At 39.8% G+C, this 20,993-nt stretch overlaps 1 protein-coding gene across 6 annotated transcripts in view; it reads right to left on the bottom strand.

Annotated features, from left to right (window-relative positions):
• LOC126481645 (glycerol kinase-like) overlaps positions 1–20,993 on the bottom strand; it is a 177,250-nt gene that overhangs the window by 68,432 nt on the left and 87,825 nt on the right. For all 6 annotated transcript variants that reach the window (XM_050105554.1, XM_050105552.1, XM_050105553.1 and 3 more), the window contains exons 4-5: positions 8,493–8,710; positions 4,272–4,381 (exon numbers count right to left, since the gene is read on the bottom strand). In XM_050105554.1, the coding sequence (XP_049961511.1) occupies positions 4,272–4,381; positions 8,493–8,710 (328 nt within the window). The remainder of the gene's footprint in view (positions 1–4,271; positions 4,382–8,492; positions 8,711–20,993) is intronic.

Below are 20,993 nucleotides of genomic sequence, written 5' to 3' on the forward strand. Positions count from 1 at the left end.
TACAATGAGAAGTCCAGGCTGGAATAACAACATATTAAAAGGATAGATTGCTATTCGCCAGTAGAGGAGTCATTGGGATTCCAGGCAGACAGAATGAAAAGACTGCTAAACTTTTAACTTTCAGATCAAGTTCTCCTTCAAAAGCAGAAAAAACACATTACTCTCATAACAGTATGATATACACGTGCATGGTTAATGTTTATAGCAACTTGGGTCCTATGTGGGCTGCATGTACATCTGCTGAGAGCAGCAATCTGGCATGGATGGTGGGGGTAAAGAGGAGGCATGTGGCGGAGAGGGGGAGGGTTAGCAGGGTAGGGGGAGGATGACAATGTGCTACTGAGGGAAAGAGCAGGGGCATGGTGGGGACAGGATAGGGCTGCTAGTAGAAGATTTGGGAGGCAGTCCGGGGGAGAGGGAAGAGGAGAGGTATAGAGAAAGGAAATGACTAGTGTATTGGTGGAATACAAGGCATGTGTATTGTTGGAGTGAGAGTAGGGAAGGGGGGGGGGTAGATGAAGGACAGTGACTAATGAAAGTTGAAGCCAGAAGGGTTACCGGAACATAGGATATACTGCAGAGAGAGTTCTCATCTGTGCAATTCAGGAAAGCCAGTGTTGGTAGGAAGGTTCCAGATGGCAAAGGCTGTGCAGCAAACACTGAAGTCAAGCACATCATGTTGGACATAATGTTCAGTAAATGGATCATCCAGCTGTCTCTTGGGCACAGTTCAGTGGTGGCCAAGACAGTTTGTTGTTAGTTGTCATGACCCCTTAAAAAGCTGCACAGTTGTAGCTTGGATCACAGAGCTGCCTTCACAGGTAGTCCTGCCTTTGATGAAATAAGAGATGCCTGTGACAGGACTGGAGTAGGTGGTAGTGGGAGGATGTAAGGGACAGATTTTGCATCTAGGTTCTATCATAGGGATATGAGCTTTATGGTAAGAAGTTGGGAATAGGTGTGAAGTAGGGCTGGACTAGGATATTGTATAGGTTCATTGGGTGGCAGAATACCACACTGAGAAGGGTGAGTGGGTAAGGTATTCTTCATTTCAGGCCACAATGAGAGGCAACCAAAACCATGCTGGGGAATGTGATTTAGTTGCTCCAGTCCTGGATGGTACTGGGCCATGAGAGGAGTGCTTCTTTATGGCCAGACAATGGGCATTTGGGAAGTGGTAGGTGACTGGAGAGACAAGACATGGGAGATCTGTTTCTGGACAGAGTGGGAAGATAATTTTTGTCTGTGAAGACCTCAGTGAGACCTCTGGCATATTTGGAGAGTGACTGCACATCACTACAGATGCGAAGGCCACGAGTAGTTAGGTTGTATTTTCATGGTATGAAATGGGTGGCAGCTGTCATGTTGGAGGTATTGTTGGTGGTTGGTAGAATAATACCCAGCATATAGGAGGATAACAAGAAAGGGAAAAGGCTCCCTAGACTCTTCAAAGCATTTCAGTTAAGATTGATGTCAACATACTTCCAGAAACTGCCAAGAGAATCAAAGACTTGGATATCTCAAAATGCCAACTTAGAAAAATTCCAACTGGGCCATGTGACAATAACCAGGACAAGTACCAGAGGGATAATCACTGTCAAGATGATCAGAAATTTTGAATTCAACTCAGACCAGTGCCTTTCCAAAATCAAAATCTGCATCCTCCCACCAAGTAAAAAATGCCCAGACATGACGCTAAATATATGAAGCTCACTAAAAAAAATCAGAGAATAAATCTATACCACTGGCCAACCCTGGCAAGGCCTTAGCATAAGGATTAACAAAGTTGCAAAGAAGGAACTCAGGCTAGCAAAGAAGAAATGAGCAATCTGATGGAATGCGGAATATGAGGACATACTTGTGAAGAGATCAGAGCAATGAAAAGAAGGAAATGTTCTGGAAAGATGGAACATCTGGAACAATTTAAACAACAAAGAAAAAAAAATGTCCCAGATACTTCCAAGAATACAATTAACATTTGAAAAAGTGCAGTTTCAAATCTCCAGAAGAACTTTATCAAAAACAATTCCAGTGATTTCTTCCACGCTGTTAAGAACAAATTTTGAGGGTATCAAGTGTCAAAAGTCAGTTTCAGAAATGAGTGGAGTAAAATGAGATTGCACAACCAAGAAAAAACTAAGAGATCCTTGTCACATATTTTTCATAATCTCCTCAACTGCCCAACTCCAACCTCCAAACTGAGTCTTTGGGCACCACAGTAGAATCCAAGAGATGATATACTGCCAAAGAAGGAAGAAGTTAAAGGAGCCATTGAAAGCCTTAAAAACAAGTTTCAACAATGGCAGAAATGTTGAAATGGGCAGAACCAAAAATTCTAGATGACCTACAATGAATCTTTGAGACACTATGGGAGATCAAGAAATTACCAGAAGAACAGAAGATAGCACTTATTGTCCTGCTTCATAAGACATGGAACAAACATGACACTGACAACTATAGAGGTGTATCTCTCCTCCTGGTCACCTATGAAATCCATCAGAAATACTTCTCAATAGAAAAGAGGTGACTATCTAAACAGCTAGAGGAGTAGGGAAAAATCTGAAGGAATTAAAGGCAACTGCCTGGTCTTTTCAGACAACATTGCAATGCTCTAGGAAAGTACAGAAGAAATGAACACCCAAATCAACCTCCTGAAAGGGAATTCCGGCAGAATGGGGCTGAGGATCTCAATAGAAAAGACCGCATTCATAATGAATGAGAGATATAAGCTGAACTTCCTTGAAACAGAGATAGGTCAAATTAGGAGGATTAAGGAATTCAAGTACCACGGTGAAATCATACAAGAAAATGTAATAGACACAGCTGCAATAGACAATCAGATCTCAAGAATGGAGAGAGCAAAAGGGCTAACTAAACAAGTTGGAGGTATTGAAAAGCAGAATCCTACCAAAAAATCATAGGTATAACAAGACTAATGTTAGATGGAAACTGAGGAGCAACAAGGAAGTGGAAAGAAGCAGAGAGTATCTCGCAAAATATGAGGAAAAGGCGCCTGGTATTTCTGGACACCTGTACAGAATGGACAAAAATAGACTGTCCAAATAAATATCTGATTGCCTTTGGAACTAGAAGACAACCAACACATGGAATGAAAAAAGCTCAGAGAGACCTTGAGAGGTCCAACACCCCAGAATCCCTCCCTCGTTTTAGAATAGGAGATGTTTTGAAAAAAAAAAAAAATACAAAGTTGGAAGTATCTCAAGTTGAAAGAAGAACTATAAAGACCAGAAGAACATGGAGAGAATAACAAGACCAACATCAAAGCTACCATACAAAGGAACATTGGAAACAGACAAAATTCTGGACAAAGAGAACATAATGAGATGTAGTTTGATCTTAAATGGCAAAATTCACCAATTAAAAATAAATAAAAGACAGGAATTTTTCTAATAGCTCACAGATTTCCAATGCATACTTTTGAGAGGTGTAAAAATTAATTTTTATAATACCTGTGGCTTTGAGAATTGGAATGTTTGTGTTGTTGAGTGGCGCTAAACAAAATATGTTGGCCATTTTAATTCTCTAACCTAGATGATGATGATATTTAGTTTGTGGGGTACTCAACTGCAAAGTTATCAGTGCACATACAAATTCCCAATCGTTTCACTGTCCAGTCTCATCACTTTCCTGAATGATGATGATGAAATGATGAGGACAACACAAACACAAGTATCTGGGTGGACAAAATCCCTGACCTGGCCAGGAATCGAAGCTGTGACCCAGAGGCAGCAATGCTAGCCACTATACCATGAGCTTTGGACACTCTAATTACGTTAGCATATTCAAAGCAGTTTTTACACTCTTGCAATGGAGGGTGGAGCTGTGTGGAAGCACTGACTTCAGATTAAGATGCAAATTTGATTTTATTTGTTCACTGGATTGCAGGCACATCTTACTGCTGTATCTTACTGCTGTTATGTTTACTCTTTGTTTTTATGTTTGAAAAGTTCCTTGCTCGGTTGAGTTCTTTACAAGTCTGTAAACTGCACAAAATAAAATAATGAAATTGAATATTGCTGACTCACTGAACTAGTATTATCAAATAATAGAACATGACAACAAAGTCTTATGTATTAACATTTTCGTATTACAACAATTTGTAAAAAAAAAAAAAAAAAAAAAAAAAAGTCATTTTTTTTCATTATTTAAGCAACCTTTTCATTTAAAACTTCAAATGCAGCCTGAACTGCAAATCAAATGACTTAACAATATTACATCACAAGAAAATACACTTTATTCACTTTACACACCTGCTTAATTCAGGATCCCACTTTAATGTAGCTATGTTCATTAACATTGTCCGGGAGGCATTTGTGACATCAGTTAGATGCAGACCACCATTACTACCACCAGTGAGATTCTGAAATTATTTAAACAGTACTTCACAATTGAATAAAAGACCTCTTGCTGAACGATAATGAATACAACATGTCAGGCAATGTTCTATGTTTTAACTTTGGGAGATATAAGTGAACAAATAAAAAATCATTTTACATGAGGAGTAGGCATGAGAAAGTGTTGAATAGGAAATTCATTAAAATGAGGGACTTAGCATCCATCATCACTTTATTTTATGGTACAGACCACCAGAAAAAGTTTAGGATTACTGTGTGACATGGACTGGGCAGGTACACAATTATTGAAATATCTAGTAAAATCTTTCAGTCTGGAGATCTCTAGATGAATCCTGTTATCTTTAGCTGAGTGTATGCTGTAATGGAATTTCTTGACAGATTAAGAACTGTATGTCAGACAAGGAGTTGAACCAGGACTCTCATATTTTGTAGACCATCCCCTAGTTAGCTATACAAGTCTAATGACCACACTCAAAGCTTCAATACGTCAGTAATTCCTCTTCTTTTCCCACAGTCCATGGAGGTTAGGCTGCCAAAAGTAACTAAGCCAATGATGTAGGAATTATTTTGAGAATGAATCAATAACTTTTACAGTGGAACGTATACTCCATGCTAACTTCCTGACAGATTAAAGCTGTGTGTTGGACAGAGACTTCAATCCAGGCCTTTGAATTTTGTGGCAAATTCCCATACCAGATGAGTTATGCAAGTGAGTCTAAGAACCTGACTGCAACATCTAAACTGCCAGTACCTATCCACTACTTAGCATTTACGATAAAAGGAATTAAATCAACAGCAGATGCTGCATTAATCAATCATTAATTTCCTTAATTATAAAATCTATAGACCATGTAACATTATTATGAAGAAATGAAAGTAATACAAGTATCTGTTTTGTCTTGATCTCCTTTTAACTACAAATGTCTCAGATAGTTGGCAAATGAGTATCTGATTCTCATGACGTCATTTTTTTCTAACAACAGGAACATAGTTACATAAAGACCCTATTATTGTCAGCAGTGCATTCACAAGAAATGGAACAGTAGATCAGTTTTGAAAAGAATGGGAGAGGAACTGGCAGTATCTTTCATGGAGCAGCTATACTGGCACTCCTGTAAATACCCTAAGAAAGCATAAAATACATACAGGAATAACGGTAGGCTGCAAAATATATCTGACTTTGGTCAACAAATTCTGTTAAATTATTTTTACTTTGCCCCTGCTGTATCACAATGGCAGAGCATAGCGTGTTGTGGAGCAGGCCAGTCTGCACACTGGATGATAATGATAAACTGTAGTGGAATTAGAATTTACATTAGAGCATCCTTCTCTGAATCAGCACCCAGACTGGTGGTAGAGCAATGTGTGTCCTTGGGACTTGCTGGCACTGTTTCAGCAATCTCTGGAGGATGTTATCCTGGAGTGTCTGGCTCATGTAACCATAGTGTCTGGCTGGCAGCAGTTTGAGCTGGCAATTGGCGTAGACTGTACAACAGGCCTTGCTTCCAACGATGGAGAGTGCATTTTTATCAGAGAGCTCAAGTAGACACTGAAGGGGTGTGCTCACGTAATCTCTCAGTAACTCCGCACAGTGTGAAGATGAGCAACACCAAAGTCTTTCCACCAAGGAAGGGTAGAAATGTCGATGACTACTTACAGGCAGTAGCTGGGGGCAGCAGCGGTTAGCGCACCTCCCAAATTCTGTGACAGGTGGACAGTGCACCAGACACCATCAGCTCGGCTCAGAAAGCCAGAGGCAGAAGTCTTCAAGTCTTCTCATCGGTGGTTGTGAGATCAGCAGCTCACATCAGCCACGTAAGGCAGACCAGACAAGCAGCAGTCTCAAAGACGGAAGTCATCTTGGCAAACGGTAACAGCACATCACAGGTTCAGCTTCATAGGCAGTGTAATGCAAGGTAAAAGATGGAGACCAAACTCGAAAGCATGAATATTTATTACTGCTTATCTGATGCAATGACATTACATCTGGCTGGCAATGACCAAGTGTAATGTCCTTTCTGGGACTCATCAGTGCTCTTCACCAGCCCTCTATTTTGCAAGAAAGGGTTTGAGGGCTTCACCTTGTTACCTTTCAAGCAGCGGGCTGATAGGCGCTCTTGTGGAACTTTTACTCTCTCTTACAAAATCGAGCTATGCTGTTAGAATGACAAGATGCCTTCTGCTCGCTGGAGTCATGTTGCTGGCCCCTCTTGCTCAAGTGAGCTGAGGCTATATCTTCTGGGTTTGTCCTGCTTTCCACAATATTGGCTTTCTGCATGTTTGTTTTTTTGACTGGGGCAGGTGGCACTGGTCTCACTTGGCTTAGTTTGGTGCTTGTTGGAGAAGACTCAGATAATTTTACATTAGCCCATAATACATTTCTGTTGTGTAACACTTCATACATAAATTAGGTAACAGTTGTTTTTATTTCTCACAATTTATATTTTCTATCAGGAAGCCTGATTTCCACTCTTAATGCTGATTGTTCTTCACGTAAGTGTGTGTATTTTTTCCTGTCAAATGTAAAATGTCATTTTGCTGTTTCCATAACCAGCATTAGTTCATGTCACACCATTTTCCCTCTCTCTAGCCTGAAAGTGACTTCCATTATTCCATTCCCCCTTCTTATTGAAAGCTGTTCTCTCACATTATCAAACTGTTTTCTTACTTATTTTTCACTTATTTTTCTTATTATTAAAAAAATCAGCTACTGTAAGCAGGCAATTACTTTGCTATTCATATGCACCTTTGGCAGTAATGTTCAATATGTATCTTTATGCTGTCATCACCATCATTGTTGTCATCTTGGAGAAATTGTTTCCGTTGATAAGCTTGTTACCATTTCTTCATTGCTGTATGTATCTTTTACAAGTATTACCTTTTACTTGCCAGTTCTTAAACACACACACACACACACACACACACACACACACACACACACAAAAATAAATAAATAAAAAAACACTGTTTGTGTGTATGTGGGGAGGAGGGTGTGTGAATGCATGTACACTCTGTTAAAGCTTGTGATGTAAGTGAGATATTAGGAATTAATGTGCTAACTGATACCAATATATAATGAACTATTTGATACCTGCAAATGTGTGATTGAAATATTGTCTTTCTATTATGTCAAATAATAAATATCATTAATAATTTAATTGGACAGATACAAAATCTACTCACCAAGTGGCGGCAGAATATACACATAGAAATTTTTTATCTATACAATTAAATTTTTTATTTATCCAATTAAATTATTTTGTCAATAATTGATTGTCTTTGTTGTAATAAATATCATTAGATAGTTAATGATTAGTAGTCTAGTTTGAATCTAAAACACATTTTCATATTAAATGTAGCAGTTAATGCTGTATTCATGATGTGAAGATCACTGTTTAAAACAATGATGTTCTGCATGCTTTATGATAATAATCAGACAGTTTGGCAAAACAATTTTGCAGCTGTACAAAACATTTTGAATAATTCTAGCTTATATGTGGACAGATCTTGAATACCAATACTGGGTATTAAATCAATACTGGAATGGATGTATAAAATTTAAAAAAATCAGTAGTAAAAGTACAATTTGCAATATGAACAATGAAGTAAAATTTTTGTTGAATAGTACAACCAGTCTGCACATTTTTTCTTGTGTCTTTATTGAATAAATGGAATTTACCATTCGTGGCAAGTTATTCATTCAAGTGTAATAACCCAGATGAATAAATCTTGCAGTCAAGATACATTGGGGTTATATAACCAGAAATTCAATTTTTAGAATTTAACATTGCTATTATCATTGCTGGTATGTGGTGTTCTATTTTAGGTCTGATGTTATTATTTCTTTTCTTGGATATATTACATGGGCCTGTTATGTGAGAAACTGGACCAAGATATCTGATTAAAAACATGCATACACAGAAGAAATAATTACTGCAAACACATATCACAGGTGGGTAACTGAATTATACTCATCTGTCTGAAGGTCTATATGCCATTCATAAGTTGAAATATTCATAATAATATCTCACATCATTGTTACATGGAAAAAGTAGAAAAGAGAAATCTGAACATCAGATATAGTTTATAAGTAGTATCTAAAGCAAGGGTCCATACCCATATAAGCCATGAATCTATGGTTCCAAAACAACATCGATTGCCTTTTACTGCATCTTTAACTTCTTGGATATTTTCCATAAGCCATCTCATTTTCAAAGCACTGAAATAAGGACTTAGTGGCAGACCACATAACTGTTTTAGGCAATTCTTATTCTTCTTGGGTACTTTGGATAATAATTCATCTACTGTGGAAGTTGTGCGCATGTCTAACCATACTGTAAAATCAAATAATAATTATACAACATTAACAGAGCTGGAGAAATTTCATTACATCTGTTTCGATAAAAAGTTTATACAGATATGTTCAAAAATGCCTGATATAAATGCATGGTATAATACTGCTACCACAGAGTGACAGTTTTAATTTAAATATATGCACATAAAATGCAGACAAATAATATGTGAAAATAATTATCTATGTGTCAAAACGCAGAAAATAGGGTCAAACATGTACAATAACACACATAAAAAAGAAACACAATTACTTACTGGCTTTTATGAGGACAGGTTAAAAAGAAAAGTCAATGCTTTTAAAAGAAACTTTTTATTGGGAAAACAACATTATATGTAACATAATTTCTCTATATAATAATCTCTGCCATTCTCTATGAATTTGGTTCATCCCTTGACAAGTGTCATAATTTCATCCCGTAAGTAGCTTTGTAGTACAATTCATGCCAATTCTTGCACTGTCTACAGACCTCATCATCTGACAAAGCTTGGGATTTGTGCAGGTAATTCTTCATCCGATCAAATTGGTGAAAATCACTTGAAGCTAGGACAGTACTGTATGGTGAGTTCGCAAGCAGCTCAAACCAATATTTCTGAATGCATTACATTGTTTTCCCAGCTGTATGAGAACAGGCATTATCCACAAGCAAAATCACACACTTTGAAAGCTTTTCTGTCCTCCTTGGTTTGATTTTGAGTTTCAGATATTGCAGTAGCTCACAGGAGCTACTGTTATTAACTGTCTGACCCTCCAGAGTGAACCTTACATACCCCAAAACATTGCCATCATCAACTTTCCTGAAAATGCTTGGCTTTGAACTATTTTCTGCAAGTGCAGATGCCTTTTCTCACAACATGCTCTCTTGCTTACTCTGTGGTTCATAGTGACGAATCCACATCTCATAAATGGTTACTATACAACTGAGAAAGTATTCACCTTTCTCTTCAAAATGCCTTAAACGTGGTTTTGATATTACCATATGTATATACGTGGCGTCTGTTCTTTTGGACTTGTCCGAAAGAGCAGGCACCATTTTTTTTTATCCAGCATCCATTACTAATTAAGACACAAAGGAATTACAGACCTTTGCTGCAAGTGGGCATTGATTGAAATCAATGGGGAAAGTTGAAAATTTGTGCTGGACTGGGGTTTGAATCTGGATCTCCCGCTTACTAGGCAGATGCTCTGACCACTGAGCCATCCAGACACAGTGGTCATTGCAACTGGAAAGGCTGCCCTAGCTCACTTCCCATCAGACCCAAATTCTCAACTTATCCAAACACTTTGAACATACCGAGGGAGGTGGCGCGGTGGTTGGCACACTGGACTCGCATTCAGGAGGACGATGGTTCAATCCTGCATCCGGACATCCTGATTTAGGTTTTCCGTGATTTCCCTAAATCGCTCCAGGCAAATGCCAGGATGGTGCCTTTCAAAGGGCACGGCAGACTTCTTCCCCATCCTTCCCTAATCCGATGAGACCGATGACCTGCTGTTGGTCTCTTCCCTAAAAACAACAACAACGCTATGAATGTAGTACCCCTTGCCCATTATCCTCATTACTTGTGGCATTACATAAGTGCAAGAAAAAAAGGCAGCTACGGGTAGTAGATTCAATAAGCTCATTGATCAAGTGATACTCCATTGTGATGCCATCCCTAGTGAATGTGGCCTCATTAGTGAACAACACATAAGCTGGGGCATGCACGTCTGTCACTTTGTTGTAGAAACCACTTTGCGAAACACATGTGCGCAGGATATTCATCGGTGCTGCAACTGCATCCTTTAGAGATGGAAGGCATGTAACGGCTCAGTGTTCAAAGCACGCTGGACACTGCTATGAAACATTCTTAAGTCTGAGGCAGTGTCACATATGCTGGTGCTTAGATTAATTCAATGGCATCCAACACATCTTCTCCCTAATGACTGAATGCACCAATCATAGCATGCCTTCTTAATGACACATACTTGCACAAATTTTGATACAAACAAACTGTGGTGTGGTTGATGTATATCTTGGAAGTATTCTCAATAAAGGAGTCCTCCAGATTGTCCACTGCACTCAGCTATTCCTTACATTAGATGCATGTCTGTAAGCTCACAATTCATATTCCATTCCATGCTCCTCATATGCTGGCTAGTGCTTGACTGAGGAAATCCTCTGTTCCCAATGAGTACTCTCATCTACAGCACTATCTAGCAGCATTCCCCTCCAGTACCCTCACATATAGCACCACCTAGTGGTGTTCCCTTCCAGTGCTTTCATATACAGCACCAACAAGCAGCATTCCCCTCCAGTACTTTCGTGTACAGGATCACCTAGAGGCATACAACAACGTTTGCAGCTATGGGTTGCTATGCAATTCTCAATCCTTATGACATGACCCACCTCCCCTACAAATTTGTCACATTGTATTTGGGATACCTTGTATATACAATGAGAAGTCCAGGCCGGAATAACAACATATTAAAAGGATAGATTGCTATTCACCAGTAGAGGAGTCATTGAGATTCCAGGCAGACAGAATGAAAAGACTGCTAAACTTTTAACTTTCAGATCAAGTTCTCCTTCAAAAGCAGAAAAAACACATTACTCTCATAACAGTATGATATACACTTGCATGGTTAATGTTTATAGCAACTTGGGTCCTATGTGGGCTGCATGTACATCTGCTGAGAGCAGCAATCTGGCTTGGATGGTGGGGGTAAAGAGGAGGCATGTGGCGGAGAGGGGGAGGGTTAGCAGGGTAGGGGGAGGATGACAATGTGCTACTGAGGGAATGAGCAGGGGCATGGTGGGGACAGGACAGGGCTGCTAGTAGAAGATTTGGGAGGCAGTCCGGGGGAGAGGGAAGAGGAGAGGTATAGAGAAAGGAAATGACTAGTGTATTGGTGGAATACAAGGCATGTGTATTGTTGGAGTGAGAGTAGGGAAGGGGGGGGGGGGGTAGATGAAGGACAGTGACTAATGAAAGTTGAAGCCAGAAGGGTTACCGGAACATAGGATATACTGCAGAGAGAGTTCTCATCTGTGCAATTCAGGAAAGCCAGTGTTGGTAGGAAGGTTCTAGATGGCAAAGGCTGTGCAGCAAACACTGAAGTCAAGCACATCATGTTGGACATAATGTTACTTACCAAACGAAAGCGCTGGCATGCTGATAGACACACAAACAAACACAAACATACACACAAAATTCAAGCTTTGGCAACCAAAGGTTGCTTCATTGGGAAAGAGGGAAGGAGAGGGAAAGAAGAAAGGATGTGGGTTTTAAGGGAGAGGGTAAGGAGTCATTCCAATCTGGAACGGAAAGACTTACCTTAGGGGGAAAAAAGGACAGGTATACACTCACGCGCACACACACATATCCATCCGCACATACACAGACACAAGCAGACATTTGTAAAGGCCAAGAGTTTGGGCAGAGATGTCAGTTGAGGCGGAAGTACAGAGGCAAAGATGTTGTTGAATGACAGGTGAGGTATGAGCAGCGGCAACTTGAAATTAGCGGAGGTTGAGGCCTGATGGGTAACGAGAAGAGAGGATAAACTGAAGGGCAAGTACCCATCTCCGGAGTTCTGACAGGTTGGTGTTAGTGGGAAGTATCCAGATAACCCGGACGGTGTAACACTGTGCCAAGATGTGCTGGCCGTGCACCAAGGCATGTTTAGCCACAGGGTGATCCTCATTACCAACAAACACTGTCTGCCTGTGTCCATTCATGCAAATGGACAGTTTGTTGCTGGTCATTCCCACATAGAAAGCTTGTACATTATTAGATAGGCAGGTCAGTTGGTAAATCACATGGGTGCTTTCACACGTGGCTCTGCCCTTGATCATGTACACCTCGTGAGATAAGCCTCTACATCCTTACATTTGTCCTCTAGCCATCCCCGCTTAGCCATTTTGCACTTTCTGTCGATCTCATTTTTGAGATGTTTGTATTCCATTTTGCCTGCTTCACTTACTGCTTTTTTGTACTTTCTTGTTTCATCAATTAAATTCAGCATCTCTTCTGTTACCCAAGGATTTCTACTAGCCCTCGTCTTTTTACCTACTTGATCCTCTGCTGCCTTCACTACTTCATCCCTGAGAGCTACCCATTCTTCTTCTACTGTATTTCATTCCCCCATTCCTGTCAATTGTTCCCTTATGCTCTCCCTGAAACTCTGTACAACCTCTGGTTCTTTGAGTTTATCCAGGTCCCATCTCCTTAAATTCCCACCATTTTGCAGTTTCTTCAGTTTTAATCTACAGTTCATAACCAATAGATTGTGGTCAGAGTCCACACGTGCTCCTGGAAATGTCTTACAATATAAAACCTGATTCCTAAATCTCTGTCTTACCATATAATATAATCTATCTGAAACCTTCCAGTGTCTCCAGGCCTCTTCCATGTGTACAACTTTCTTTCATGATTCTTAACACAAGCGTTAGCTATAATTAAGCTATTGTCTGTGCAGAATTCTAGAATTCTACCAGGTGGCTTCCTCTTTCATTCTTTATCCCCATTCCATATTCACCTACTACTTTTCCTTCTCCTCCTTTTCCTACTATTGAATTCCAGTCCCCCATGACTATTAAATTTTCGTCTCCCGCCACTATCTGGATAATTTCTTTTATCTCACCATATATTTCATCAATTTCTTCATCATCTGCAGAGCTAGTTGGCATATAGACTTGTACTACTGTAGTAGGTGTGGGCTTCGTGTCTATCTTGGCCACAATAATGCGTTCACTATGCTGTTTGTAGTAGCTATTTTTTTATTGATTATTAAACCCACTCCTGCAAGCACCCTCCATAAAAAACACAACCACACCACGTTTCCTTCTCTTCTTTTTCCTACTGTCAAATTCCAGTCATCCATGACTATTAAATTTTCATCTCTTCCTCTGAATTGCCATCGGATCACCACATGGTGTAACATGATTCTCCCACCTTATCCAGCAACAGATCTCCCATGCTTTGTCTGCCAAGTCACATACCAATGCCCATGCCTACTAACTGGCCACAAAGGGGTGCCCCCTTGTGATTCACTACCACCTACGACTTATGCAACTTAATCACATTCTATGCCAGGGTTTTGACTACTTCTTGTTATATCCTAAAATGAGAAATATCCCTCTATCACCACCCAACCTATGCAATATAATTGTCCACATCATTCCACACCCCAACAACTCATATCCCTGTAGTAGATGTAGATGCATATCCTGTTCCACACATCCTCCGACTACTATCTACTCCATTTCTGTCACAGGCATGTCTTACCCTGTCAAAGGCAGGGCCACTAGTGATAGCACCCATGTGGTCTACCAACTTAGCTGCAAACACTGTGTGGTATTCCACACAGGCATGGGCACTGACCCGCTGTCTGCCTGCATGAATGACCACTGCCTAACTGTGGCCAAGAGACGACTGGACCATCTAGTCACCAAGTATACTGCACAAAATTCTGTGCTTGACTTCAACAACAGGTCCACAGTCTACCCCACACATCTTATTTAACCCCCCAGCCCCAGTCAAAAACATTGTTCACTGCTTTTGGACCTCAGCACCTGGAGGAAACAACAGAGAGAGAGAGAGAGAGAGAGAGAGAGAGAGAGAGAGAGAGTGAGAGAGTGAGTGTGTGTGTGTGTGTGTGTGTGTGTGTGTGTGTGTGTGTGTGTATGTGTGTGTGTGTGTATTACGTCTGAGGCAGAACTATGTCTACCAGCTTAGCCTAATTTTAAATGTGACTAATCACCACTCAGTGCTTTCTCTGTGTGGTGAGCAATCTATTCTCATATTTAATTAATAGATTCTTGATTTCTCACAGATAAGGGTAGCATTATCCCTCAATTGTTCACTGATGGAGCTAATCTCTACAGGAATGTATGTATCATCACTGGATGACTGTGTGGAAATGTAGAATGACTTATACAGTATGTTATGGTATACTGAATGTGGGTGAATAACAAAATGTTCAAATGTGTGTAAATTCCTACGAGGCCAAATCGCTCAGGTCATCAGTCACTAGACTTACACAAAATGTTCAAATGTTTGGGAATTCCTAAGGGACCAAACTGCTAAGGCCATCGGTCCCTAGACTTACACACTACTTAAACTAACTTATGCTAAAAACAATACACACACCCATGCCCGGGGGGGGGGGGGGGGGGGGCGGGGGGCGGGGGGGCCTTGAACCTCCGGCGGGAGGGGCAATGCAGCCTGTGACAGGACGTCTCAAACCGTGTGGCGATTAATAGCTGATGACACACACAACAAAGGGAAAGAATCCAGTAGTATCTGATTATAAGAAAAGTGGTTAACTTCTGCAACTTGTCACATCCGTTAAACAAGTAAAAGCGATACTAAAAAGAGGTATGAAATGAGACAACCCCAAGGTACCAGCCATTCTCACAGCACAGTCATATGCCCAATCTGGCAGTTGACATCAGTACTGGTGTTCCTTTCCATAACAGCAGACCACACCAGCAGCAGCTATATAGTGACTTGCAGCATTGCAGCAAGGTGACAACTGGCATACTGACCCAGTAGGAAGGCCACAGTACTTATGGTGCCTAGTCACATTTACATCATGGCGTTGCTGGCTCATGGAGATTGCTCATGATAGTGGCCCACTGTATTAGGAGGACAGGATGGACGCTGTTGCCACCAGTGTGCAACCTCAGTGGAAAGGTGCCAGTATGAAGATGGCTAGCAGGAAGGCACAGCAACTAGCAGCTGTCTAAGAGGGCAACCAGCTCGATGAGGCATAGTGGAAGTTCATGCAGCAAAGCAGTGAAAGTAGTCTGGTGGAATCTGTGGTCTGGACATGTGGTGGCATGCTGTCCAGATGGGGCATCAGTTCTGGTCTGGACAAGCAGACGATGCTCAGTTTTGTGGATCCAAGGAATGTGGTGCTGCCAGGATACAAGTTGTTATTAACTGCAGCAAGTGCTCAGCTATGAAAGTTAAAGGAGGCTGCGCCAGTTCTGTTCAGTGCAAACCCTGTTCAGTGCAAACCCTGTGCTGATGACTGTGTCTGGCTTCGGCAATTTAAATTGTGGAAGAGGTCATATTGCCAGTACAATGCAGCTGCTGTAGGGCATAGTGTATTAAACTCTGACAATCTATATTTTATTGCTTATTGTGCTGTACAAAATTTTGATCTTGTTTTACTGCTGGCCCTGACTGAAATGCTCTCTCATTTATTGTGGATTGTGGTTAGCAGTGGGTAACTTTGTTGATGTTTTATTAACCAAGCTGTGTTCTATAATTTACAGTTATAGTATATTGTTTCATGCCCGTTATCTGTAAAACTGAAGATATTCTGAGGGGTAGAAGCTTTACCATATGTTATAAAGTACTGAATAGTAAGATAGTATTTGTAAACTGGGCGCTGGATTATTTGCTTATGACCATCTTATGCATGAACTCTGATTTGGTGAATTTCATTAATAAATGTGTGTAAAACTTGTTAAAGACTTATGCCATCACAGCACTCCAGCCACTTCCCACTCTCACCGTTTCCTGTGCCACACATGGAAGCTGAATGGAAATCTCAGATTTGATCTAGTAAATTGCAATACATCTGTAAAGGAAACTACATATATACTGATGCCACTAATCCTTATGTTTTAGTTTTTCTAATTAATTTACACATTGTGATCCATTAATCCCATAATGAAGGAGAGCCTTCAGGGATGTGGAATGAGTCGAGCTACACATCAACAGGCACAAGTGCCCTCTGCAGGTTACTTATGTAAAGTACACTAAGAAAAAGCTACATTTAGTGCAAATAAACTCACACTGATACTTATGGGAATTAATTTATATCAGCATACTACGTGGAAGACAGGTACTACGAAAAAAGCAATTGCTCCTCCTCTGACTCTAATCAATTGCTGTTTTTATCTAGCACTTTAACAAAACATTTAAGTTACATAAACTACTATCCTGTATACTACAAACACCAGATTTGTTTGATGCAAATATTAGAATTAGACTTAAGTGAAAGTTACATCCCTGAGTTCTAATATTTTGACAAATTGTAGTAATGGTTAATGAGGTATTCTTTTATTTTGTTTTTGGATTACTGTGGATTTTCAATGTACTGTCTGAATGTGTATTGGCAACATGTTATCAGCCTGTGCAAACGGGTCATATTCGAGTTCTATTCATCACAGAGATCAGGGGTGAAGTGTTTTCAATAGTCCTTTCCATACCTACTGGAAGAATGGGCATAATGTAGCATTCCCATAGTACTAGGTCAAAATTTAAACATAATGCAATTCTCCCAGCCCAGACAAATTGAGTAAATTGGTTGCTTATTTTACTTTAGGTGTGGTCTAGGATGGACCTTGGCAGCTTATAACAGCACAGTTTGTTCATGGTGGTTCCTGAGAAAACTTCTAAAAACTATGATTTTTAGGTATCAAAGGTACCAATTTGGGATGGCCACTTCTATAATTTCTCTTCATGGCAGATCATCAAGATTTCTACCGTATGTTCTTAAGATGATATTTTCAGGAAATTTTGAAACTTTGAAGTAATGACAGAAATAAATGAAAGGTACAAGAGAAGGATTAAACTTCAGGGTTAAAGAATATCACTGATAAGATTCACACGCTATCCTCAGTGAAACTGGGGAAGAATTGCATGATCGGCTCAATGGAATTAACAGTTTAGTGACTACAGAACATGGACTTAAAAGAGCAAACCGAAGAAAGATGGAAATAATGAGGAATAACAGAAATGTCATTACCCATAAACTTAACATCAAAATTTGTGGCCACAAATTAGATGAATTTAAGGATGTCTGCTACCTTGTACGCAAAATAACACACGACAGATGAAGCTAGGAGGATATAAAAAGTAGACTTGCAGAGGACAACTGCATATCATGGCAAACTAGCATCAAACATAGTCTTTAATTTGAGGAAGATCCTTCTGAGAATGAATGTTAGGAGCACAGCATTGTATGCTCATGAACTGTGAGTGTGGGACAACCATACAAGAAGAAAACTGAAGTGTCTGAGATGTGATGCTACAGAACGATACTGAAAATTAGATAAACTGGTAAGATGAGGAATGAAGAGGTTCTCTGCAGGATCGGTGAAGAAAGGAACGTACGTAAAACACTAACAATAAGAAGGAATGGATGACAGGACATGTGTTAAGACAGCAGGGAATGACCTGTAGGGGAAGACAGAAATGGGAAGACATCCAACAATTATATGAGGACATAGGGTGAAATGTTCCTCCAAGATGAAAATGTTAGCACAGGAAAGGTATTCATTGTGGGCTGCATCAAAACAACCAGAAGACTGGTGATTTTTTTTAAAAAAAGGTTTTGCTTTCTCAGTAAAGATGCCTTTACAGAAGCTAAACTGAACTAAAAAATATTCTCAGAAAGGTACTTCAATTTTGTGCTTTAAGTTCCCTTCTGAAACATTATCAAGAACATAAACAGGTGGGAGATCAGCCTATAATTAGAGGACACTTGCTTGTCTCAACTTATTTAGATTTTACTAATACCTACTTTAGTCTTTCAGGAAATACAAACTGAATCCTCATCTGGTTACAATGGTAACTCAAGGGGGACAATATCGCATTAGCAAAAGATTTTAGTACTTTAATTGAAATACCATCATAGCCAAAAGATTTAGTACTTATTAGTGGCCTAATGACTTTTATGATCCCCTAAACAGATGTGTGGTGGTGGAGCATCCAATGCCTGTGTAAGTAAATCTAACGGGCTTGCCATTGATAGATGACTCTTTGCCCCTGTGTTTTCCTAAGCATAGGGACCATGAGAATATCAAAAGATATAAGGATGCAAACCACGGCAAACAGATAGTCATCTTTTCCTTCCTCTAAATGCAAATATGCAGTACCCTCTTTCATGCACTTTACAGGAGCCGGTCAGGTGTATATTTAGATGTATAATAATAAGTAAAACATTTTCTCATGTGTTTTGTTTATATTTACAACAGATGGTCCCTATAGGAATGATTTAGCAAAGAAGCCATTACAAGAATTTTATGAGAATCCGTAAGCTACATAGAACCACTGCAAGGAGCTATGGAAAGAAAGTTGACACAGACAGATAGCTTATCAGGGCAAGCCAAACATAAACTGATTGGGGTATGTGTGCTAAAGGCTTTCTGTTAATGACTGCTTCATCCCAAAAATGTCCTCATGATCCAGTGTTTAAGACAGATTCACTACTGTAAGAGAGGTTGTCATAAATATTAATCAACATTTAAAAAAAGAAAAATCAAGCTGTGACCATGAAACTTGGTGATTGTGTTAGTCCTTCTCTACAAATTCAACCTTCAATGTGACTAATTTTTCCAAACAATGGATGAATTAACAGAGTCCTTGGTTATAGAAATCTGTGTTTTACCTGTTCAACAGCATTTCACCTTAAAAAAATCAACTTGAGGTGGGGAATTTTGTGGAGCAGAAACACCCCCTGGTTAGTTTCTCACACTGCTTCATCTGGAAGGCCTCCCATAAGCTCATCAGCAGATTTCATTAGTATGCTCCTGTGACAGTTCGACCCTCTCAAACAATCTGTTACCACCACATTGAGGCAGCCCCAAAAAACTTTCAACATCACAGTGACTGATGATAGTTGGGTCTTTGACTTTTTCGGTTGTGGTGAATTCACATGTTTCCACTGCTTGCTTTGCTCCTTTGTCTCAGAGTTATAGTTATACACCCAGCACCCATCCTTAGTAATTAGGCAGCTAAAAAAGGCATCTGGATCACAGACATAGTTGCAACATTTTCGTTGCTACCCCAGTTCTGTGGGCTTTTCAGATAGGTACAACAACCTTTGTCATGTTTGAAATGTGGTACAAGATGCTGACTGATTTTCACTTTTTCCACTGTCATCTCAATTGTGATATACTGGTCTTTAAGCACCAAGGTCTCTACTTCTCCTGCAATTCCCAGTTCTTCACACAGAGATGGTCTACCACTTTGTTCTTGTTCATTCAGATTTATCTGACCACACTGGAAGAGCTGTGCCACCTAATCATAGTGCCAAATGACGGTGAATTGTTGCCACACATTTCTGGTAACTCAGCCTGGATTGTTGTAGTGTTGTTCCCCTTCAAACGTGAAAAAAAAGAAAAATGTTATCTCACAATAGTCGTCTTTATCAATGGGCCACACCATTTTGTTTTGGCTCCTCAAGTGGCATGCTACAGAACTGTGGCATTGGGGATTTCAATGTGTACTCGGATTGCAGACATAGGCCTACAAATAAATTAAAAATTAATTATACAACTTCTCTTTGAGGTGATCATTAAGACTTTAGGACACACTGTCTTCCACCATAATGGCATTGTGGACATTTGTCCTTCCATTCTTCTGCTTAGCCACTCACAGAAAACTGTAGATGAATACCTGCCTTCCAGTCCTCTCTCATTAAGTCAGAAAGCACAGCTATGTATCAATTGGCTATTTGTGACTTAAAAGCCAAGGCTGACCTAACCATTCATCTTGCTACTAAGGACTTAACCACTCAGGTTAAGAATCACAATGACTATTTGACTGCAGGTCTCCATTTGCTTTCGAGTACTTCCAGATATAAACCACACCACTGTGACTCCATTCCAGAAGTCTAGCTTGACCTACGGCACATTTTCCACTTCAACAGACCCCTCGATCTAAGCCTCTTCTTGTTCTTGTCCATTGGCACCACATTAACTCCCTCCATTCCCTTGACCTCATTCTTTCCTGATGTAAATACTCACCTCACCCCCACCCCCAATTCTTCCCCCAATCTGATATTTTACCCCATTCTCCTTCTCTCTTTCACTCTATTTATCACACAAAAACACATTATCATTTCAATTTTTGATTATTTGTAGATTTGACCCAAGGTATTGTAAGGTGCTTAAAAATGTTATTACGAAGGCAAAGAGTATGTGGTATACAAATAGAATAGCTAATTCACAGGATAAAATTTAAACCATATGGTCAGTTGTGTAGGAAGTGTCTGGTCAGCAGCACAAGGTCAACGATATAAAGTCAGTTTGTAGTAAAAATATTTCAGCTACTGATAAATCCGATGTACGTATAGTATTTTACAATCTTTTCTGAGCATTGCTGGTGAATTAAATAAAAATTTAGTTTCTACAGGGAATCTCACAACATTCTTGGTAAATGCCTTTCCAAGATTGATGTCTGAAATAAACCTCTATGATACAGACAAGGGGGAGATTGAGTCAATAATTAAATCACTGAAGACTAAGGACTCTCATGTTT

The sequence above is a fragment of the Schistocerca serialis genome, chromosome 5 (assembly GCF_023864345.2).
Source record: "Schistocerca serialis cubense isolate TAMUIC-IGC-003099 chromosome 5, iqSchSeri2.2, whole genome shotgun sequence".
NCBI classification, from domain to species: Eukaryota; Metazoa; Arthropoda; class Insecta; order Orthoptera; family Acrididae; genus Schistocerca; species Schistocerca serialis.